At 40.7% G+C, this 25049-nt stretch overlaps 1 protein-coding gene across 4 annotated transcripts in view; it reads left to right on the top strand.

Moving 5' to 3' along the window:
- Positions 1-25049, top strand: part of ccdc172 (coiled-coil domain containing 172) — a 68297-nt gene that overhangs the window by 8940 nt on the left and 34308 nt on the right. For all 4 annotated transcript variants that reach the window (XM_062520268.1, XM_062520267.1, XM_062520266.1 and 1 more), the window contains exons 3-6: positions 999-1115; positions 2603-2768; positions 10943-11044; positions 18708-18810. In XM_062520268.1, the coding sequence (XP_062376252.1) occupies positions 999-1115; positions 2603-2768; positions 10943-11044; positions 18708-18810 (488 nt within the window). The remainder of the gene's footprint in view (positions 1-998; positions 1116-2602; positions 2769-10942; positions 11045-18707; positions 18811-25049) is intronic.

Raw genomic sequence — 25049 nt, 5'->3', positions numbered from 1 at the left:
GCTCAATGCCAAAAGGTGTTTAAGAATAATGTCTCCACCGAGTGGTGACTCTGAGGAACTGTGTGAGGTTTGACAGAAATAGTGTTAGTCTCAATATAGTTAATTATGACCACCACTAGCAGTCTGTCTCACTCACTCACTCTCACACACACATAGAAGCAAACAAGCACACACAGAATCATAGCATGAGTTGTATGAGTAGGTGATGAGGTAGGAGATGAAGCCAGATTGGCAAAGCTGATTTATTTTTGCTGAGAGAATGAGTGGTGGTCATATTTTGCATCACTATGTGGTACAATTAACTTATTACCTACTTTTGTCCAACAAATACATACTAATCATATCATGCTTACTCAAATAGGTGACAAGGCTTTGCCAATAAGGGTCTTAGGCCTTTGACAAAATTGTCTGGTAGCTTCAAGCACAGCAGCCATTTTGACATGAAATATGTTAATGCAGGAATTTTGAATTTGCTACATGTCCCTTTTAGGGGAGAGCAGGCTTTGACTTTCCCATTAGAATCAATGATTTGACTACAAACCTGTTTTCCCCCCAAAAAAAGGGGCGTGGTGCAGGTATATTTTTCTGGTTTAGTCTGGCGAGGCTGCGCTTTGTTTGTACTGCACTTCGCATCGCTTAAGTTTCTTTTTCGGCGCGTCACTGACCAATAGCGTGCCAGGACTAGAGTATGGGCGTTTCTGATTGGAACCAAAGGTTCTGGCAGTAAACAACAAAAATAGATTTGCTGGTGTCCATCCTGAGCTGCCGGGCAAAATTCGAATTCCCCGGAAGTTCAGGCAGAATTCACCCAGCCTAATTAAGTAGGGCAAGCACAAGTGTTAATAAATACCTTAATTAAGTATTTCTTCAAATTGTAGCAGAATCAAAATGTTAAAAGTACAGCCTTTGGCTTAAATCTTGATTACCATTTTATATTAAGAATACAAATATATGATGAAACAAGGTATTTGGAAAGTCTAATATATTCTCTTTTCTAGGGTCTTTTTCTTTCTGAGATGATTCTGCAGTATGACCTTTTGAAAAAGAAGCGAGAGCACCTAGAAAACAGAAGTGATGAGCTTCAGCAACATCAACAGAGGCTCAGAGATGATCAGGTATTTTCAAACAATTACAAGTAGTAAGTAAGGTATTATTTATAAATGTATATCATAAAACCCCCAATTACTGACCCTTTCGTTCAAAAATTCTAAAACAACAATGTTTTTTTAATACCTTATGGTATAAATGAGCCTTACATTTTCCAGTAGCCATAGGTGTGTAGATTTGAACAGATGTCAACTACCCATTTACAAAAGGCAATCGATACATTTTCTTTACATATAATTGAAAACTAAAATATTTGAGGTTTCTAATGGTGTCACTTGAATGTTTCTTGGATAAAAACTCAGAGAGATTCAGATGGGAACAGTTTGGAACAGTTTTTCAAATCCAGGGGGGATTTAGACTCCAAAGGGTTAAGTGTTTGTGCATGCGTTACTCAAATCTATGGACTCACATTTGGCAGTGACACTACCTAGATAGTTGCTATCATAAGCCCCTTTCAGACCTTCGGGCCAAAGCCGAGCTAGCCAGGCCGTGACGGGGCTTGGCGTGGGTGCTAACTGGGTCCGCTTCAATTTCTGGACCAACTTTGAAGGGATATTCCGCCATTTTTGGAAATACGCTCATTTTCCACCTCCCCTCGAGCAAAACAATCAATATTTACCTTGCTCCCGTTCATCCAGCCATTCTGTGAGTCTGGCGATACAACTTTTAGCTTCAACCTAGCATAGATCATTGAATCGGATTAGACCATTAGCTTCTCGCCTGCTAGCTTCATGTTTAAAAGTGACTAAGATTTCTGGTAATTTTCCCATTTAAAACGTGTCTCCTCTCAAGTTAGAAAGTGCAATAAGACCAACTGAAAATGAAACCTGGCGTTTTTCTAGGCTGATTTGACATGGAACTACACTCTCATCTGGCGTAACAATCAAGGCAACTTGCAAACGTACCATAGGCGCAGTGATATCGTACGCAGCATCTGAAAATAGTCCCCGTAGACAACAAGCAGTAGTAGTGCCAGTAGTTTGCAAGTTACCTTGATTATTACGCCAGATGAGAGTGTAGTTCCATGTCAAATCAGCCTAGAAAAACGGCAGGTTTCATTTTCAGTTGGTCTTATTGCACGGTAAAATTTAATTTATGTTACATAGCTCATTTAGATACACGTACAGTATGTTGTCTGTGCCTGCGTTTCTTTAGGAATCGAAAACGGCTGCTAATCAACAGCAAGAACAGGATTCTTCAGTCTGAATTGGCTTGCCATATCAACTCCACTTTGCATAGGTGTTCTGTTTGCCCAATGTTGACATGGTCAGGATTTATGCAGCTACTTCCCAAAACAAGAAAATGAAACTTTATGACACAGTTATTTGGTTTCCCTTTCAAAATGATCATACATAGGGTAAGATCATTTTAGCCCATGCCAGAGATAATACATCATAGTGACAACACAGGTTATCCCATGGCTTTACTCTGGATTTTGTTTACATTTTCATTTGTCATAAGTTCTTATTTGAAACGTTAATGCTTGATTTAAAAGGAGACACAGAAGAATTGGGACGTGGAACAACAAAAGAAGTTTATGGCGGAAACTAAGGCTTTCAATTGTGATTATTGCCTCCTCCGCCACAGACACACTATTGTCTATCGTCAGGCCAGTGCTGAAATGCTGAGGCTCATGCAAGAAGCAGCCATCTTAAGTAAAGGTGAGTACAAAAATGATGTAATAGTGAATAACTGTAAGTGTGTTTTTCATGACCACTATTTACTAATTTAATTTCTCAAAGTGTGGTCCATGGTCACTACACTGGCAGGCAGAGAAGCTAACGCGGCATTTCAATAGTCCTGTTTAACCATGGCCTGCACAAGAAGTCTATATTATAGTGTGAATCAACTTCGGTCGACCATGAATTATGACGCCCAAGTTACGTGCAGTTTTAAAGGGGACATATCATACCTCTTTTTAAACGAGGTTAGAATTGGTCTCTCCCAAATTGAGCCGTTTCTGGGCTGGCCACGCCTCCGGCTGCATGTATTGATTACGCTGCTCGTTTCACAGGTGAAAATGACTAAAACAGAGCCGGCATCCAACCACATATGTTAGACCCTGGTGCTAGGGTTGGTCTAGATAGATAGATAGATAGATAGATAGATAGATAGATAGATAGATAGATACTTTATTAATCCCCTAGGGGAAATTCAAGGTCCCAGCAGCTTAAGACACCACACACAACATACAGTACAATGTAAACAATGTAAACAGGAAAAATAAAAAGCAAATCAACAAATCAACATGACTAAAGGAGCAGTGAAATACTATAGATAAGGTATGCATGAATGTACTGAGGATTGGTACTGTGATCCAGTCTGAGGTGTGTGTCAAGTTGGTAGTGCAAATAAGTCCAACAGTGCAAGATTAAATTCTAGTGACCAGCAATAAATATGTATAGTACAAAATGTAAGCATAGTAATAATAATAACAGTACTAGTATAAATATATGGACAATTAAAATAAACTTAACATAGTCAGGGATTAAAGTTTTCCGGCACCGTGCCGGAATTCCGGCGTGCGGCCATTGACTGCGTTAATTTTTTTTAAATATTATTTATTTGTTAACGCTATTGAAAAACACACAGCATTCGTTAAGCTGAATTTCCTTTCCCTGCTCTCCCTCTCTGTCACTCACGCGTCACGCACCCTTTAATACACACTCACACACACACACTCAGACACAGACACAGACTCCCCTTCGTGCACACCTCATCTGTCTCCATAACGAGATCATCCCTGGAAGCGCGGTCGCACTAATGCACCTGACGCTGCGGGTGGAAGCATAAGTTCTTCCGCAAATTTTGTAGACTATGCGTGCAACTTTACCAAACCGTATAGAAGTAAACGAATTCTCCTTGGCCCGCTCTCGTGCGCACTCAATGGACACCCGCCGCTCGACATGCACATTTAATCCAAACAAAACATTCACAATCGTGAACGCAATGACGCATAGAAGACGACTAGCTGAATTATTGTTAAATACGGTTAGCATCATTAGTAGGCTATGCTGCACACATCTGATTAAAACTCTGCATTCAAGTTGACTGACCATCTCAATGCCAATGTTTTTCAACTCCAACATTTAAAGGGCCTGTCCCAAGGAGAAAAAGTATGAGCTTACCTTGAAACTTAAACACACGTGGGGACACTGAACAGTCCAACCAGCTAGAGTATGATAAACTAGCCAACTATGCTACTTTGTTTACAATATTTTGAGGCTTCAATCAAACAGGTGCATTTAAGAGGTGGAGTTGTAATATGAATAGCAGGCTATAAGCTGCATAAAGTTTGCTGTTATGAATATCAGAAATGTCAGTATACAGAATGTATATAAATAATTACACGTGTGTGTGTGTGTGTGTGTGTGTGCTTTTCATCTTGTTAAAAAAATCATTAAATAAATAAATTCACATTATGTGAAAGCAAAGTGTGAGACATGAGGCGAGCACCACATATTGCCTTCTAATCTGTGGGAAACGCTGTTATTACTCTTTAGAAAGAGAATCATTGTCTTTTTTTGAATCCCTTAACTTAAATGGTTGCAACTAATCTTATTCTTCAAATGCCTGCCTTCCAATTTCACATACCCTGACAACATGACACCTTATGATTGTAGGTCAATTTGTAACCTGTCAAAGACAAAGATTAGCAGCAAAACTTGATATAAAAATAAATCCTAAATGCTACATGTAGCATATTGTAGTGTGTTGGACTACTATTGCCACCTATTGGCCTTTCTTGGGGTCCAACATCACAAACAAGGCCTGTGTCGTGTGCAAACACTCCAAAAAGTAAACCGGTTTCCAATCGATCGACCAACATAGTGTCGTAGAGTCGCATGCACGAGTCTAAAAAAGTTCAGGCTCAGGATTTTTTTTTTTTTGCTTTAATCCCTGCATAGTAATAATATAAGAGATAGACATGAGGGTAGACATGTAAGCCATGCCATGTAAGTGTATAAGAGGGTGGAGGTGCAGATATACTATGCATAGAAGTCCAACTCTCCTTTTCCCTTCAGTGAAGCATTGTACAGTTGTATGGCCCTGGGTACAAATGACTTCCTCAGTCTGTCTGTTGTGCATGTCATGGAGCGTAGTCTCCAGCTGATCAAGCTCTTTTGCTGTATGATAGTGCTGTAGAGTGGATGACAGTCATTGTCCAGGATGCTGTGTAGCTTGTTCAGGGTCCTTTTGTCTGATACTGAAGTGATGCACTCCAGATCAGCTCCCACAACAGAGGCAGCCTTCCTTACCAGCCTGTCTAGTCGCCCAGCATCCCTCTTCCTAGTGCTTCCTCCCCAGCATGCCACAGCATAGAAGAGGACAGCTTGCTGCAGACATTGAAGGACCGCAGCCTCCTCAGGAAGTACAGCCTGCTCTGCCCTTTCTTGTATATTGCTTCAGTGTTGACTGACCAGTCCAGTTTATCGTCCAGATGTACGCCCATGTACTTGTATGTGTTTACCACCTCCACATTGACCTCCTCAATGGTGACTGGCAGTAGAGCAGGCTTAGACCTCCTGAAATCTACCACCATCTCCTTGGTCTTGGCCGTGTTGAGTTGTAGGTGGTTTAGTCTGCACCATTGCACAAAGTCCTCCACCAGGTTCCTGTATTCCTCCTCCTGCCCATCCCTGATGCATCCCACAATTGCAGTATCGTCTGAAAACTTCTGCATGTGGCATGACTCCGTGTTGTAGCAGAAGTCGGACGTGTACAAGGTGAACAGGACTGGAGAGAGCACTGTTCCCTGTGGAGCACCTGTGCTGCTGATTGCAGTATTGGAGAGACAGTCCTTCAGTCTGACAAACTGTGGCCGCTCTGTCAGGTAGTCTGCAATCCAGGATACCAGATAAGCATCCACACCCATCAGCAGGAGCTTGTCACTCAGTCTGGGGGGTTGGATGGTGTTAAAAGCACTAGAGAAGTCAAAGAACATGATTTTCACAGCACTTTTCCCCTTGTCCAGGTGAGAGTGTGTCCTGTGTAGGAGGTATGAGATTGCATCGTCGACGCCCACTTTCTCCTGGTATGCAAACTGTAACGGATCTAGTGCATGGCGCACCTGTGGCCTAAGTATCCCCAGAACCAGTCTCTCCAGGGTCTTCATCAGGTGTGATGTGAGAGCGACTGGCCTGAAGTCATTCAGCTCACGTGGGTGTGGTTTCTTGGCGACGGGGATAAGACATGATGTCTTCCACAGTGTTGGGACTCTCCCGAGACGTAGACTTCGGTTGAAGATGTGCTCCAGTGGCTCTCCCAGTTCAGCAGCACAGGCCTTGAGGAGTCTTGGACACAGTCCGTCAGGCCCGGCTGCTTTCCTGGGATGGAGTCTCTTCAGCTGTCCCCTAACTTGATCTGCCGTTATGATGAGGGGGGAGGGGAGGGGAGGGGGTGAGGGGTTACCATGGTCATGGTCACCCTGGGGGGGAGGGGAGGAGGAGACGTGCTGCACTGGGGGTGAGGGGGAGGTGTGAGTTGGGCAGTTAAGCCAGCAAGAGCAATGTCCGTAGTTGATGGTGCTGGTGATGGTGATGGTGATGGTGATGGTGGACGACCATTGTCCACTGAAGCAGTTGATGGTTCTGGTGATGGTGATGGTGGACGACCATTGTCCACTGAAGCAGGGCAATCAAACCTATCGTAAAACTGTGCAAATTCCCTTAGTATGCCATCCAAATGGCTAACAGCAGCATACTTTCTTGACACCCAAGTCTTTCTACTGATCTACAGAAAACGGATGGATGTTTTTTTTTTCGCGCTTGGAGTGTTTATAAGAACAGTAGAGGCCTAAATATGAACACAAAGGCCCGCAAAAAGTGAGTTTTGCATGATATGTCCCCTTTAACTGGATTCTATGTAGGTAAGCCAAGTTGAGTGTTGACATGTTGACATCAATACCCATCGAATGTCAAGGTTGTTGTCAGTGTTGAACGCATTGAACACTGACTAGTCAAATGGTGTGGATGTCTACTGCAGACCAATCAAAAACTCATATTAGACCAAGAGATGATATTGGACCCGGTGCGGTGTGCATTCATGAAACATATCTTGATGACAGTGACATATAATATGTGTTTTCTTTTAAGTATTTGCATGGATAACCTGTTAAAATGGAATGTGCATGTGGACTATCTGTTCCAAATTAGGTGATGGCACCTTGGTACGAGTCTCTCACTGTCCAGAGCAGAACAAAATTAGAGAAATTAGTCATGACCTTAATGAAAGCGCTAAATAAACACCTCTATCCATCCCTTCAATTCATATTTGAAAAAGGAGTAGTCAAACAGGCTCACAGTATTTTAAATGACCCTTCCCATATCCTCTTTTCCGAATATGAATTACTACCAGCCAGGAGACGTTTCAAAGGCAATGGATTTGCGACCAAACACCTCCATGTTTTCCCTCGACCAAGTATGGTTCGACAAAATAAAATGTGGTGCGTTTCTAAACAGGTAAGACGGATAACTATATTGTGTGGCGCAGTAATATCCTCACTCTTGCACTTTCAGTTTCACTTCGGAGTGAGGATATTACTGCGCCGAGTCTAAGTGCTCCCAATTGTTATTCCACCACACAATATAGTTATCCCTCTTACCTGCTTGGATATGCACCACATTTTATTTCGTCTCACCATACTTGGTCGTGTGACTACTCGTGTAACTGTATTTTAATAGGGAAAACATGGAGGTGTTTGGTCACTTCTAACTTCATCTCTGTTTGGATCCTAATGAATGAACTGGGCTAGCTAAGTGCTATCAAATTTGCGCGGCATGCCAGAGCCAGTGAGTGCACGCATTGAAACGTGAGAGGTATGTATCAACTCGTCTTAGTTAAACTGTTTTTTTTTTTGCTGGTAATTTATTTAGGCTTTATGATTCATTTAACATTTTATTTTACTTTTTGAGAATAGGAGGTTTTATGAGGTTTTGGAGAAATATGCAATATCAATAGAGAGAAATGTGCAATATCGATATCTAAGGAGAAAGAGCATACCTGCAAACTCGTCGCTTTTCGGCGAAATTCGCCGTTTTCACAACAAAATAGGTCATTCATGATTCATCTAAATCCGAAGAGTTTTTTTTTTTTGGGGGGGGGGGGGGGGGGGGGGGTGAGGGCGAGACAAGAAGATTTCCGTCTTCTCTGCTACCTCTCTCTATCGCCCTGTTAGAAAGTAGTAGGCTACATTTGGCCTGTCACGTTTAATTGATTTGGCCAATCACAATCAAGGCATATGACATCCGCCTCCAACACAGATTAACTTGTAACGGCAGTTTGAAATTTGTGGCGGAAAGAAGTAGCCTACAAACAAGACTCACTCGCATTTGCGAGATTTTATTTCGGCATGCGAACGAGGATAACAAAACAGACGCACATGTGCAAGTGCTTCTTGCAGCCCACAATTCGGCCCGCACTTACTGTAGGTTATGATTGGCAGTGCTCGCTATTTTTTCCTAGCGAAAGACGACCTGTGGTTAACTTCACTGTACAATACTCTTCTTAGATAACGTTTACAATGTCAATGGAAAAACAGCATGTTACATAGGCCTAGAGATGATACTCTGTAATCTCCATTGCAGCGGATCTAATTAGTCTACGTTATTCTAGCCTACGTGTTTCTGCGTGCACGAAAGGGAGAGAGCTGGATGCAGGATGGCTTGTCATTGTTGATAACTGATTTCTCCATTTTATGAGAAACTTCTAAAAGAAAACCGTGAAAACAATAGTAGTTCCACTACTGAGCATTTATTATAGGCCTAAACTGTGAGGGGACATAGCAAACCACTCAGCGGAGTTGGCAAAAGAGCCTTAAAGTGACAGTGCATCATTTTGAAGAGCTCTTTTCCAAAACGATATAAAATCCATTTTTGAAAACATTAAAAAATCATGTTATTTAAATGTGTATATCAGGTAATATCAATTAAAAAAACAGTTGTTTTGTTTAGTGAGTAAAGATAAATCAACTAAGCATAACAGTTTCACTGAGATTACTTTAAAAAAAAAAGAAAGATTTATGAACATTCATTAAAATGGTGGATATAGCGTTTTGGAAAATAGCTCTTCATTTGGGTAATTAAACAGCATCATAACCATATTTCTTAAGAAATGTATTTTATACAACAAAATTACTTTGTCATTATTATCTAAATGACACAATACATTTTATATGGCCTATGCACACTGCATTGTGTGTGGCACTGGCCAATTTTCAAGTCCCAATGAGCCAAAATGTGTTGCCACCTCTGGTCACACTTAACTAGCGGTCATGCAGGAAAAGTAGGCCTACAATCAGTCATAATTCATTTGCTTTTTATATAAATACTTGATGGTGTTGATGTTGATGTGTGCAAGTCGGCCTCTGGCCTCGTGGCTACGGCCGAAACAACACCCGTGGGAATATACATTACCAACCCCATTCTCACTCGTGATATTGCTGAAGTGTATAATTTTTTTAACCTGTGATAGCCTGTTTTTACAGAGGTTGTGGCCGTGTGTGGAGTGGGCAGATGTGCGCCGGGGGGGGAGGGGGGGGGGGGGGGGTCCAAAAAGTTTGTCACCTTTTTCACACTTTTCAGTTTGCAGGTATGAAAGAGGCACTGTGCAATATGATGGAGAAAAGTGAAAAAATATTCACTGGTGCAAGTGGGCAACACAATTAGGAAATGTGCAATACAAAATTACAGCAGTTAGAGGCTATGTGCAATATCAATGGTTGTGTGTTTCTCTGCTCATAGATTGAGGTACTGATTACTATGTCTGCTGTGCTTACTCTATTTTATTCTTGCTGTTATTTATTTGTCCTATACCTTATTCGGTATGAACACCTGTACCTTTACACTCCTAGCCTAGAAATACATTTCTTCTATCAGAGTGGTTGTCAACTAACATTGAGATGCAGCAACTCTATCAATTCATTGTAGCACAGCAATATGGAAAGAAATGCAATCAATGTGAAGTCAGTCATACTTCAAGGGATATTCCGCCATTTTTGGAAATACGCTCATTTTCCACTTCCCCTCGAGCAAAACAATCGATATTTACCTTGTTCCAGTTCATCCAGCCATTCTGTGAGTCTGGCGATACAACTTTTAGCTTCAGCCTAGCATAGATCATTGAATCGGATTAGACCATTAGCTTCTCGCCTGCTAGCTTCATGTTTAAAAGTGACTAAGATTTCTGGTAATTTTCCCATTTAAAACGTGTCTCCTCTCAAGTTAGAAAGTGCAATAAGACCAACTGAAAATGAAACCTGGCGTTTTTCTAGACTGATTTGACATGGAACTACACTCTCATCTGGCGTAATAATCAAGGCAACTTGCAAACGTACCAAAGGCGCAGTGATATCGTACGCAGCATCTGAAAATAGTCCCCATAGACAACAAGCAGTAGTAGTGCCAGTAGTTTGCAAGTTGCCTTGATTATTACGCCAGATGAGAGTGTAGTTCCATGTCAAATCAGCCTAGAAAAACGCCAGGTTTCATTTTCAGTTGGTCTTATTGCACTTTCTAACTTGACAGGAGACACGTTTTAAATGGGAAAATTACCAGAAATCTTAGTCATGACTTAGTCAAACATGAAGCTAGCAGGCGAGAAGCTAATGGTCTAATCCGATTCAATGATCTATGCTAGGCTGAAGCTAAAAGTTGTATCGGCAGACTCACAGAATGGCTGGATGAACGGGAACAAGGTAAATATCGATTGTTTTGCTCGAGGGGAGGTGGAAAATGAGTGTATTTCCAAAAATGGCGGAATATCCCTTTAAGGACCAGAACGGTCAGTCTCAGAAAATTGATTTTTAACACATTCATCTGTTTAACTTTGGTTTCAGAAATGCAGTGTATGACCCAAACAAATGCACATATGAATTTGAAGCAAGAAAAGAAAACGGTCCTTCAGTCACATTTGACACAACTGGAGATTCAACATGGAGGTAGGCTATTTTCTGCATGGTAAATGAGGTTGTACAATAGTATAAGAAGGTCTGCGTGTGTTGGTCACGTAGCACTGGATTGTGTGGATAGCACATAAAATACAGGTCAATAAAGGCTATTATTTGGCTTACTATGCATGGCTGTAGGCAGCTATGAGGCCACTGAGATCTGGACCTCATCGGTTTTGAGAGCTGGAAATACATGTGTTTGCTAAATATCGGTATATTGTTGTGCATGTTGCGTTCGCGACTCGGGGAAGTGAAAGCAGTCCTGTATAGACATTGCAAGTTTTCATGGTGATCATCAGCGCAGCTGTAGCTGATTGTGAAAGCCGATTGGAAATACATAAGTTTAGAGCGAACGTTTCAACTATGTTTGCCATGGTAGACAAAAACACTCAAATAAAACAATAGCCTAAAAAATAACTGTAGTGCGTAATGGACACGGCCCTATAATCCTAAATAATTTTCGAGGTTCGCCATTTGGTAATATGACCTATCCTTACTGACAATATTTTTTGGGCACGAATGAATGGGTTTGCCCTTAGTTTAAATGGAGGCCGGGGAGAGCGCGCGGCAGCTATTGTTATGTATGGAGCTGGCTTAACAAAGTTTTGTGCGTTAGGCCTATATATAACGCACAAAACTTTGTTAAGCCAGCTCGAGAGAGAGAGAGAGAGAGAGAGAGAGAGAGAGAGAGAGAGAGAGAGAGAGAGAGAGAGAGAGAGAGAGAGAGAGAGAGAGAGAGAGAGAGAGAGAGAGAGAGAGAGAGAGAGAGAGAGAGAGAGAGAGAGAGAGAGAGAGAGAGAGAGAGAGAGAGAGAGAGAGAGAGATTCATGCATGCTGCATTACCGTGACCCTATACCTGGATGTTTTTTTTCTCATTGGAATACAGCAGGACAGGATGCCTTTTATCTATTAAACGCAAAAGCTGAGATTGTTGGAAGGACTAGGCTATTCAACAAACTTGTTTTTCGTTTCTGGGAGATCTCGTTATCGTTTTGGATTGTCGGGTTTTATACTTATTGTATATATAGGATGAACAAAGTCTATGGATTTGCTATATTAAATCCAGTAGCCTAATAATTAGGCTATGTGCCACGTCCGATTTCGCAAGTGGTGTAGTAGGCTACATTTAAAAATCGATAGCCGTCTGTGAGATCCATTTCATGAAGAGCAATTGTCTTGTGCGATCATTCCCCTCCCCCATACTCGTCTAACCAGTTCACTACATTATAGCCTACCTATATGCGGCACTGAGGACGACACTTGAGCCCGACACTATGTCAATGTAAAAATGTGTGTGAGTTGTTGTTGTACATGTTAAACTGACGTTAGTTATTAATTCACCACATGATAAAATGCTGTCATATTAGGGGTGCACGATTCAGAGAAGTTCACGATTCGATTCGATTCCGATTTTCAGGCTCACGATTCGATTCAAAATCGATTTTCGATTCAAAAACGATTCTCGATTCAGAAAACGATTCGCAGTATAGTTACTTTTCCCATATGATTGCAGTAGACATACAATTTAAAAGAAAAGAAGCACAACAAATTAAATAAGTTTAATTCTACTAAATGTAAGCTTATTTGGGTAAGATGTATTGCTTTCATTCTGTCCACTCATAAGGATGGGCAACATAAAGTTATAATTTTGACTACATTATTTACTATTTAGGCTACTTAATGATACTATATAGCCTGCCCCCTGTCACCTGGGCCAATTTATAAAATAAGAAATCATATGATATAACCTTCTGATATTGATGCTGATAGAAGAGTATGCAGCTTGAAGGTTGTTGATATTTCAGTTGAAAATGGAATCAAATGACACATTTCCCTCTCCTGTCAAAGTAACACTGTGGATCCTAGCCTACACCTCTCCCAAAGTAAAATGGTAGGCCCTAACTGCTTTTACACTGCGCCAGGATTGTGTAGGCTACATCACTAGTTTTACAAGCGTGCACGCTAAATGGAGAATTAGGATTAAAATGCAGACTGTACCTTTAAATAAGCAACTTGAAGACTATGTTTGCACAATGCTACAGTGGGCTGTTTTCACAAAATTTCAGCTCAATGTTACATACAAGACTGACGTTTTCCGAGCATGGCAACGTTATTTTTTTCCCTCTAAGCACTGTCACCACAAGTTTTCTCACGTAATATTGAAGCCCTCCCGAGATATTTTTTAGATGGCATGGGGTGCCTGGTTCACTGAGGTGAAGGGCTGGACTAACGTGAAATGGCAAGATGTTAAACTATTCAAATAAGCCTACGCCTAAACAGACTTTGTGGTTAAAACTATGAAAATCAGTGAGTCTGCCACAGCTAACTTCAAGCACGGTAAGCCAATAGTCTATACGGCAGAAATGTAATTCAATTGATCAGCAGCATCATGAGATTGCTATCATTATCGGAAAATACCGACAGGACAAACAACACATGAAAACACAAGTGCATAAATTATGTCTTTTTAGATCGATTTGCTGCAAATAGTTTGCCACGCACAACACTGAACTTGACTCAAATGTTGTCTAGAATGACCCTACCCGTCTGCTTTCACTTTCAAAACCTGTTGACAGCGGTCTGTTAACACGGTCCGTTAATGAAGGACCTCCGAAAATTGGCGTTTGCGCCGACTAGGCTACCCCCAGCGCTTCTGCTGAACTCTTTCATTAACCTATGTCAAGTAAAGAGTGCTCAGGCATAAGGAGTTTCTAATAGACGCGGCGCCATCTATGGGAATGGCGAACTAAACTAATTTTAGAACAATAGTTTAAACACCGTTGGGGGGGGGGGGGGGTATATGAATCGATTCTTGGAATTTTATGAACCGATTCTGAATCGGTAGAGTTTGAATCGCGATTCGAATCCGTATCGATTTTTTTGCACACCCCTATGTCATATAGCTTGACGCCCAGCAGCCTATGGTAGTCTATGCCTATCTCTGAATCAACATGAACATGCATACGATACATACGTTAGGAACTTATTTTGCGGAGCTAGGCCTGCTAGTCGATGGTTACAATGAATCACCCTCACTGCCCTATCGCATATCTGACCATCCATTGTTACAATGTTACAAAATGCACGATCTTCTCCATGCATGTAGCCTACGGTTATAAGTAAAGTGACAAGCATAGGCATGTATTAAAGAGATTTCTGTTAAATACATTTTATTTTCAGTCGTCAAAAGTGGTGGGGACAAAATCTGTGATAACAAGTGCTGGGTACATGTAGGTTACCCAGCGTCGCTGGTTAAAATGAACATGCCTCCGTTTTAAAATAGCCTATACACAAAATAAGTATTCCTAGCATGTAAATGTTGCCAAAATGTCGATCTTGTCCATCTCTTTCGTCTTCGCCTTGACATTGACAATAATAGCCTATTCACGGAAATGCGGTCTTGTAACCGTAATGAATTCATGAATTAATCTAAGGTTGCCTTTCGAGTATTTCAGGTTGAATTGAAGGCTATTTCCTTCTGATAGGCCTATAGGCGATTTTCTAAAACCATTTTCATTAATTTCAACAATGGTTTATTGAAACGTTGTTTGATTAATTTCGCCAGTCATCACTTTCATTTTAATGATTAAATGAGACGGATATGCGCAGCATTTCTCTCCCTCCCCATTGACCAAAACGTTGCTCTGCGAGCGTCATGTCTCTTTTCTCCGCTTGTCACCAGTGCGGTGTCCTCGGGTTTTTCCATGAGCCGAACCTTCATATTATTAGGGCGGTCTATGTCGCCCCCTTCCGGTTGCAGTTTTAATTACAAAGTCCCGAAGCATCGGGACTCCCGATGTGCGGGAAAGAAAGGAGCATTCTCAACCCGTACCATCTGTATCTATCAGACCAGTTTAAGCAAGTTACAGGATGGCACACGTCACAAAGTCTGCGCGCGAACGATGGGAAGTAAACAGAATGTTTTTCAGTTCCCTCCCATTGAGAACAACGGAGTCTGTTTGTCCATTTCTTTTACTGTCTATGGACAGATCTGATATAATGCATCATCATTATTGCACGTCATCTTACTTGTTAACACTAGAAGCGCCAAGCGCCGGTCATTTGACCGCTGACGCGTATTACTAGAAGCGCCGTGTAGGTTTGACCTAGATATACCTAGAACGGCCGGGCTGCGGTCATTTGACCGCAGTGATTACAAAAAAAAATAAATCTTTTCACTCGATTAAATTCCAGGACCCTACGTTCATGACTTTTCCTAAATACGCGTGTTTTGTCACCCAGAATTTTTACATGATCAAAAGCACACCGGCACAAGCTAGTTTAGAGCTATTTTGCGCTCACTTATGTGACAACACTAAGTTGTCTCGCGTTCGGCCATGTTTGTACAGGCTGCTATTCTCTTTTCTCACAGCAGATGTCGCAAGGGTTTCCTGTCAGTCGGGCATGAGAATAATATTTTACCATAAAACATATAGTTTATATATGTGCAATATGTATTATATATGTGATTTATTTTAATAACTATTTTTCATTTACATGGCATAGTCTATGGAGGCGATTTACAGTGGTAAAATGCAAGTTTGTTTTGAAAACGTTGCGACCGTTGTTCTATTAGGCAGGCCATGTGTAAAAAATATTTTCGTCGTAGCCTATTTATGTACGTAGGGCGCGTATGCCTACGTACATTCATAGTTGTATATCTTATCTTTTATTAAGCTATCTTTTAAAGCTCAGACTAATGTATAAGCATTTTCTTACATATTTGCTGGACTGACTGAGTTACGTGACGTCAAACACCTATCTGACAATGCATGAAATGTCAAGTGGCGCAGCGTTAACACCCATGACTGCAACACCGGAGATCCGGGTTCACAACCCGGCAGGAGCGAAATAAATCAGCTCAAATTGACTGAATTCACTGACCGTTTTTCAACGTCGACGAACAATGATTTTTTGTTAATGGTTTTTAATAACAAACTATCTGAAATAAACGGATGAATCACAATACTGTTTACCATTAACACAAAATAAATTCGCCAGCCAATCATTTTCTAATCCAAATTCAGCCGCCATCTGACAAACTTTGGCTAAGCCAGTTAGACTTTTTGCATCTAAAAATAATTATATCATAGAGACACACGCGAAAAATAAACGATAGCCTTTAAACGATTCCCACTGGATAGGCTACACCACATCAGTATTGCTACGATAGGCTACACAGGACTCAGTTGCATGTTCTGTACATGAAGTGGCAACTAAAGCCATTATCAGCCATGAAAACTTTGGCGGCTGCAGGAAACCGATTATTCCCCCTTCCCCACACACGTCTAACCAGTTCACGGAGGGGGGGGGGGGGGGTCGTTTTGCTACGTGTGGACATGATCTTAGGCTACAGACATCACTGCCTCCCCACCCCCTCTCTCTGCCCCGTGCAGGCTGTAGGTTGGTTTGTTGTTTACATGCAACTCGTGGAAGAATGCGCAATCATGTTTCATCGCATATGCGCGTTTCAGAATGTTCGAATTCGCCAGCGTGCGTGTAGTTATGTGAATAGAAAATAATAGAATAGAATATACTTTATTGATGCCTTGCTCAAAACGACTAATGCCATAGACAGGTCGAGAATCGAACCAGCAACCCTTGGGCGTAGGGGCTGAAGCTCTAACCAGTGGGCTACAGCTCTGTCGCATCAAGTTGTTAAAATGTGTGTCTCAATCCCGAATCACGAATTCACATAGAAGTAGCGTACATTGTAGAAACAATAGGCCTATAGCTTTTTTTCAGCAGACATCGAAACATAGCCTACACATTCCCAAACGGATAATATCTTTCACTCATCATTTTTAAGTCTCGCGCCTATGCCTGCTCAGCATAAGCTGCTCTCTCTATCCCCCCCCCCCCCCCCCTCCGAGGTAGCTAGACCCTACAAGATCCCTACAAGATTTTTACACAGCCTACGTGTGTAAAAATGATTTGCAGCTGAAATTCGAAGTTTTGGCCAAAACATTAACGGCAAGCGAAACTTCAGTGGGGGCAGGGAGGTAGACTTTGTTGTTAGACTCCCCTAACGAGTGTCTAAAGGTCTAAAGCTGTTACAACTGTCGTTCAAAAACAATTTACGATTAGATAGTTGTTTTTATTAAACTGCATGTGTAAAGCTTGATATTATTGGGAGGAATTATTAACCTTATTATTAGCCTTCCAAAGCACTATTCCCCCGGAAAACATCGCAGAAGCCCGCTACTTCTCTCTCCCACCACTCCAAAACAAAACTGTTATCTGTCACAGCAATAGGCAAGTCAATTTTGAATCACAATGGTCAACGTTTCAGCATTTTTTTGGATCGTTCTGATGGTAGCCTAATGACTAGGTGCAACGACTTGATTATTTTCAGCCGATAACTGAATGTTATAGCCTATTCGTAGATTAACTGCACTCAAACTACCGTGTGTGACATTGATTTAATCATCTTTATAACAATCTCCAAAATATTAAAAACTAATACTCATATTTATTAAAAAACGAAATAGGCCTATATAAAAAAAAATACTACGAAAAAGTTGAAAGTCAAGTTTGCTTAAGGTTTGTTCAAGAACTCTTCCAGAGTTTCTACCTCAAACAACACAAATAAATGAACAGATAGTCTACCTCAAACGTGCTGTATGTCATAATGAAACAACTACAGACTATCAACACGGTTTGGCACGAATGAGACATGGCTTAGTGCAAACTGAATCTATGACCAAACGATTTGATTCGTGCACGAAGCGCCATCTAGCTATCATTATGTGTAAGTGACAGCGTCCCAGTCTAAAGACTCAGCGGTCATTTGACCGCCTCACCGCGCTTTCAGTAGTTCACACCAGCACGGCGCTTCTAGTAGGTCGTCAAAGCGGTCAAATGACCGGGGCGCGGCGCTTCTAGGTATAAGTGGGTCAGAACGGCCCGGCGCTTCTAGTGTCAACTGACCCGGATCAATATTCTTGTAGCCCGAATGGTTTTCTCTCAACTGCAGTGTTGACAATCATCTTAAGCTTTAGATGAGTGTATTTATGTTTGCAAGTAGCACTGGGATGGTATGGATTTCTTCGTACCGCGGTTGAAAAGCAAGAAATTACCAAATTTTGCGATATACCAGCCCTATTTGCAAGTTTTTTGTGTGACAAAGTCTTGCAGAAATCGACACTCGAATACCTCTGCCACTCAACAGGATAGGAAGTTGTTTACTTTACGGGCAGCCGTGGTGTACTGGTTAGCGCACCGGGCTTGTAACTGGAGGGTTGCCGGTTCGATCCCCGACCAGTCCACCACGGCTGAAGTGCCCTTGAGCAAGGCACCTAACCCCTCACTGCTCCCCGAGCGCCGCTGGTTGGGCAGGCAGCTCACTGCTCTCGGTTGTGTGATTCACCTCACTGTGTGTTCACTGTGTGCTGTGTGTTCACTAATTCGGTTAAATTGGGTTAAATGCAGAGAACTGAATTTCCCTCACGGGATCAAAAAAGTATATATTCTATTCTATTCTATTCTACTTTGTCAAATCAGTAGAACTATTCAGCCACGTCCACCAGTAGTGATATCACCAGCGTTAAGAGCACAGGTAATCAATAGACTTTGCTGAAGTTTTCCACCTCTGTTCACTAGTCTACTGTTGATAATGGACTTCATAACTTGTCATGTGTCGTATTCTCTCTAGAGCTGGAGTCTGAAGCTGAAGAGGCAGCATCTCTGACCAGCTCTTTGAAAGTGGAGAGAGCAACAGTTACCAAGAAACCTGCTTTAGACAAACTTTGCCTAAGGTAATCTGCAGCTTAATTTCAATTCAGCAAAGGCTTTGGCTATGGAATGTTTTTTTGTGACAAAATTAAATAAATAAATAGAAGTTGAAATGAATAAATAAAAGTTGAAATAAATAAGTAAAAGATTAAATAAATAAATAAAAGTTGAAATGGATAAATAAAAGATTAAATAAATAAATGAAAGTTCAAATAAATAAATAACATGTGAAATAAATAAATAAAATATTAAATGTAAAAAACATAGCCTACATTGCCATTTACATTGACATTGACATTGTCGTTTACATTTACATTTCAATGTTGAATATGCACCAGGAAATAATTATACGTCAGTCACCCATCAAGGCGGGACCTAGGCGGGACCTAGCCGCTGATTGGTTGCTGCCTGGAGAAAAAAAAACAAATAAACTTCTAGCTAGTTTCTTTTACTTTATGTGAAGGATTTGCCAAATGGCCCTAGTTTCGGACTTCTCTGATTAAGCAATAAGAAAATATAAATCTGAATATATATTGTCTACTATTTTATTGCTTGTGTGTGACTGATGATGCACGGGATCTCCCGGGCACGGCATAAATGATTTATTTTCGCCTGAGACCTAGCTAGCTAGCTGGCTAACGTTAGCACTGTCAATGGAAATTTAATGGGAACTGCTAGCTAGATACTTTGGTTAAACCTCTATTGTTGCAAACTACTCAGAAATAACATACGTTTAGCAACTGTGTGGTAGTTTACTAGTTCTAGCAAAAATACGTTAGGATAGTTTAAAATGTGTTCGTAACTTACACATCATTGAATTTATTTAGGGCTAATGGATAGTTTAACCTTTAATTCCATTGCTAGGCATAGACTGTAAAAAGTAGTCCTTGCTACTTAGCGATGGTCACATCGAAGATGGTCTTACTACTTTACAAACCATCTCTGGTCATATTAATTCGGATGTTTAGAGCACTCTACCAATAAGATTGGCCATTGAGGCCGACGGCCACCGGCCGATTCGACATGTCAAATCGGCCAAAATGAAGTGAATGCCGCCGAGTCGGCGGCTCCTCCGACTGATGGTGGCACGGGACAGCAACACTTGAGTCACCGACCGACCTCGCCCGACCAACTACTGTAGCTCTACAGCAAAGTCGTTTGCCATGAAGTTAGCTTTTAACAGGCTATCGTTTGTGCCTACGAAATGTGCACATATTTATGAGTTTCATTTGGTCCCTTTCCACAGGTGTTAAATCAAGCACCATGATGTCTGCGTTGATAATCATGGTGCTAGATTTTATGCACCTGGGTCATTCCGTGTCAAATCAGACAAAATCCAGGAAAATGGTTGCAGCACCGACTCGGATTTTCTTCAAAGTTTGTATACACAATGTTTAGGTTCCATAACTAAAATCTGTAAAATATTTTTGTTCAATTCTATTGTTTTCATTGTCTTTTTGCCCTTGCCTTTTTACACTCTCTAAATGACCTTATCTTGGAGGCCATGTTAAGGTACTCATATCTTAAAAAGTATAATTCCTAGCCTGACTAAACTTTATAGAATGGAAGACAAGCATGTTCTCAGTAAGATTCAATGATTAAATGTTTGTACCACAGTCTCATTGGTTGTACAGAAGTCCCTAGTTTCTGAAAAAACATGCAAAAAAAGTGATATTGAGGGTCTCAAAACTTTTTTATTGGGACACACCTGCCATCAATGAGTCTTTTCTATAGAAATATAATCCTTTGTTAATGTTGTCCCAAAATGTGAAGTCTCCAAATCAAATGAATTTGACAATAATAAGGATAAAACAAGGCATGTTTGTATTTTTGTGTCATTTTCATGCAGCTGAAAAGCTATGTGGGGTAGGTAGTAGGATCATGAAAATCTATGTGGAAATAGAAAAGTATATGGACATGTAGTGTGTAAAGTTCTAATATTGCATCCAAGCCCCGTTCACAGAATAAATGCATGTAGTTACAGGTGTTTTGGTAACAGCAGAATAAACATTTACAATAAAAAAAGGGAAGTTTGGCACCCCCCTCTGGCGAAACAGTAGCATTTTGCTACTTTTACAAGGCATTAACTCCGGTAGCTATTTGAATGGAATGGAAAGGCTATATTTTACTTCTCGTATTCAAAAAGAAGCAGAAATTCCTAATACCTTGAAATTGAAAAGGATACCAAATACACCAAATTATGTACTTGAAATTATGTTTTAATGATTAATCTAAAATAGGCCTTTCATTGGTTGGTGGCTGTGAAGTTCTCAAAGGCCATTTGAATATCTTCATATGTCTTACACTGTTCAGAATGCCACTCAGGCACCACAGCATGATGTGCAGGTAGGGCAATATGTGTCTATGATGGAAAATGGTGGGTAGGGTATGCCTTGGAGAAGTCAGAGGAGCTGGAGGACTACAAGGTCAAATTCCTGCACCCCAGTGGACCAGCTGCCATTCATGTGCTGTGTGCTGTGCCAGCCCCAGCCACTACCAGGACAGGACGGCAGTACGTATGAAGATATTCAGATGGCCTTTGAGAACTTCACAGCCACCAACTAATGAAAGGCCTATTTTAGATTAATGGTTAAAACATAATTTCAAGTACATAATTCGGCGGATTTGGCATCCTTTTCAATTTCAAGGTATTAAGAATTTCTGCTTCTTTTTGAATACGAGAAGTAAAATATAGCCTTTCCATTCCATTCAAATAGCTACCGGAGTTAATGCCTTGTAAAAGTAGCAAAATGCTACTGTTTCGCCAGAGGGGGGTGCCAAACTTCCCTTTTTTTTTATTGTAAATGTTTATTCTGGTGTTACCAAAACACCTGTAACTACATGCATTTATTCTGTGAACGGGGCTTGGATGCAATATTAGAACTTTACACACTACATGTCCATATACTTTTCTATTTCCACATAGATTTTCATGATCCTACTACCTACCCCACATAGCATTTCAGTTACATGAAAATGACACAAAATACAAACATGCCTTGTTTTATTGTTATTATTGTCATGGTTATTTGTCGTGGAGACTTCAAATTGTGGGAAAACATTAATTAACTGCAGTATTTGAAGAGGAAATAGTGACTGATACCAAGTGAAAAAGATAAACAGTTTTTTTAATACCCTAAATATCACACTTAATGCACGTTTTTCCAAAATTGAGGGCCCTTTCGAGAGTCAAGAGACATTTAGTACAGACTTTAAACTGTTTACACATGCTTATTATGAGTTGATCTTCCACCCTAGAAATTTTGGGGAGGCTAGGGAACATATTTGTCAAGATATTAATGCCCAGACATGGCATGTGTTTTTCAAGCTGTAAAAATGAAAGAATTTCAAGGTCTAAAAAAGATATGAAGACAGATGATTTCCACAGAAATATTTCACAGGCCTTGGTTTTAGGACCCATTGATGATATACACAAAGTTTTAACAAAATCTGAGACGGTGCAGCAACAATCTTATCTGATTTGACACGGAATGACCCACCTGTCGAAAGGGACGTGATGAAACTATAAACCCTAGCAAATTCTTACACGGCAAACCATCAAATAACAACATTTCACACCTGATAGCTTCCTGAAAGTATGAATTTAGAATGACATCCTTGTTGTATGACTTGTAGCCTATGTATCATGAGTTATGAGAATTGATAAGTCTGTCTGACTGAGAGCTGTCTAGTTTGGTTCACATGAAGCCAATCCGCAGCAGACTGACGTATTTATTTATTTATTGGCGACATTGGAATGTAAATGTAAATGGCAATGGCAATGGCAATGTAAATGTCAATGTAGGCTATGTTTTTTACATTTAATCTTTTATTTATTTATTTCAACTTTTATTTATTTATTTAATCTTTTATTTATTAATTTCAACTTTTATTTAATAATTTCAACTTTTATTTATTTATTTCATTTTGTCACAAAAAACGTTCCATATTTGGCCAATGTTGGTCCTTAATAAATAATAATGGTTTACATTGCCTGCCAATTTGAAGATTGAGACAATTAGCATTTTAGGCAAATTCTTTAGCATGTTATTTAATAAGGCTAAGAAGAAGTACAGCACATTTTACATTCTAAGTGGTTTAATTGTATTTATTTATCCATTTATTTTGATGTTTTCATATTTTCAAACTCCTGGTCCACAAGACAGTATTGTTATACTGTATGTTATAGTCTGCCCATACACTGTATGTTATACAGTGGGGAGAAAATGTATTTGATACCATGCTAAAGTTGCCTAAAAAGACAGGGTTTCCACGGAGTCATAAAGTCTTAAATTTAGTATTAAGAATGTTAGGCCTTAAAAAGTCATAAAACGTCCACAAGGTCATAAATTACATGTAGTCACGTCTTAAATTCATATGCTCGTTCAGTCATTTGTTCTACCATCGTCTTTTCGTTCGTGGATGCAAAACCTTAATACTACGAGAAATGTGCGTTCGGCGGTATTCATTCATTCCTCTTGTTGTAGTTCTGTCTGAGGAATCTGGGTGTTAGCGTTCCGCAACTAGCCTACAAGGTCCATGCAGCAGTGTAGCAAGCCGACTTGTCGGATGGACTTAAACAGAAACCTGCACAAACTTTCTTTTATTTTACAGTCTATGGTCACACGATGCACCAGAGAGGGTTGAGGCGGGTTTATGACTGCTGTTTTGTAAGATGGGTATTTAATGTCAGTGTGCACAAACCATGCAAGTGTTACCGTAGCCCGTGTGTCTTCTCCCCACACACACGCACACACAGCTTTAAACGTGCAGCTGTCATGTGCTATGCTATTGCTATGACCTCAAAGCCACAAATAATAGTAGCCCAACCTAAAGAAAATGCATCATAGAAGAGTTGTGTCATGCGTCTTGTTCATTTCTATAATTTTAGCACTAGCTTAGGCAGGCCTACACGAATGAGATAACAGGATATTTAGGCTACATACCTTGAACTAAAATCCATAGACGGTAGGGTAGCAACATTCGTTTTTTGAACATTTATTTTGTTTCATGACAGAAAATTAAAGACACCCTATGCAACTTTTTCATAGTCATAAAATCGCTTAGAAATCGTTGTTTTGCTTGACTGACCAGTTTTATCGAAAACAGTCACATTTGCTCCCGCCCCTAGTGTCCCTATCCGATATTACAACCTTGCAACTTTCTCATAAACGATCGTCTGCTGTTTACATCTGGAAGTCAGAGATGCGAAAGGAACAAGAAGAACCACGCTTGCAATTTATATATTTATATATAGCCTATATATGTATAAATATACACGCTAAAGCTGTCGGGGAAGCTCTGCAGAGAAATATGCAAGCATAAAACGAGCGAAAACGAAAAACGAAACCGAAACCAGAGCTGAAATCACCAATCCTGCATTATTCCTCTTTAAGACAGATTTGCATCCACATACCCTTGCGCTATGCACACATTTTTTACACTAGAACTAAAACTGTCAGATTGAAAGCTAATTGCTAGAGATGCACCGATCGATCGGCCGCCGATTGGAATCGGCCGATTTTCACGTGATCGGCCACGACCGGCGACCGGCCGCGACCGGCGACCGGCCGCGACCGGCGACCGGCCGGTCAGTCTGAGACATGCCGATTTTATGCCGGTCAAATGCACTCGCACGTACTTGTAACAACATCACACTCACACAGCTGAGTTTGCAAAGGTTGATGAAGCTAGGCCAACAGTCAGGGCTGGATAAAGCGCCAATACTGAGTTTTTCTATGCAGCGAACGCTGTACTTTGCCATATTGCGTGGAATTTACTATACTAAGCTGTCACTTCAGGTTACAGCGCTCATCAAAGCCCGTCCTTGCCGCTAATTGCGTGCCCACAGCTGAACCACAAGCGCTATCAATAAGCAGCGACAGCCTTTACTCAACTTAAGGCGAGACACGGCAGGAATAAACATAGTTTTGCTTCGGTTTGCCAACTTATCATGTATTCTTTCACACTACTACAACAACTAAGTCCGATTTACACATTTAGAGGTTTATTTCATTACCTTTTGTCCGATCACGCCTGTATATTTCTTCTAAATTCGCCAAAAGTGACCATTCTAACGTGTCATAAACTACCGCGACCGTGATACAAAACATATCATGCGTGGTGTCGTTGGAAAGCTGTGTTTCTCCTGCATGACGTTATGCCATCCAAATATGGACACTTCCTTAGTATCCGCAAGCAATCGCGAAAGTTCAAAGAAGAGTGTGGACTGAGAATGTATGTCATTTGCTGTGTTTCAAGG

Source organism: Sardina pilchardus, chromosome 18, assembly GCF_963854185.1.
Source record: "Sardina pilchardus chromosome 18, fSarPil1.1, whole genome shotgun sequence".
Classification (NCBI taxonomy): Eukaryota; Metazoa; Chordata; class Actinopteri; order Clupeiformes; family Clupeidae; genus Sardina; species Sardina pilchardus.
The sequence above is the reverse complement of the archived record's forward strand: the minus strand, read 5'-3'. Positions and strand labels throughout refer to the sequence as shown.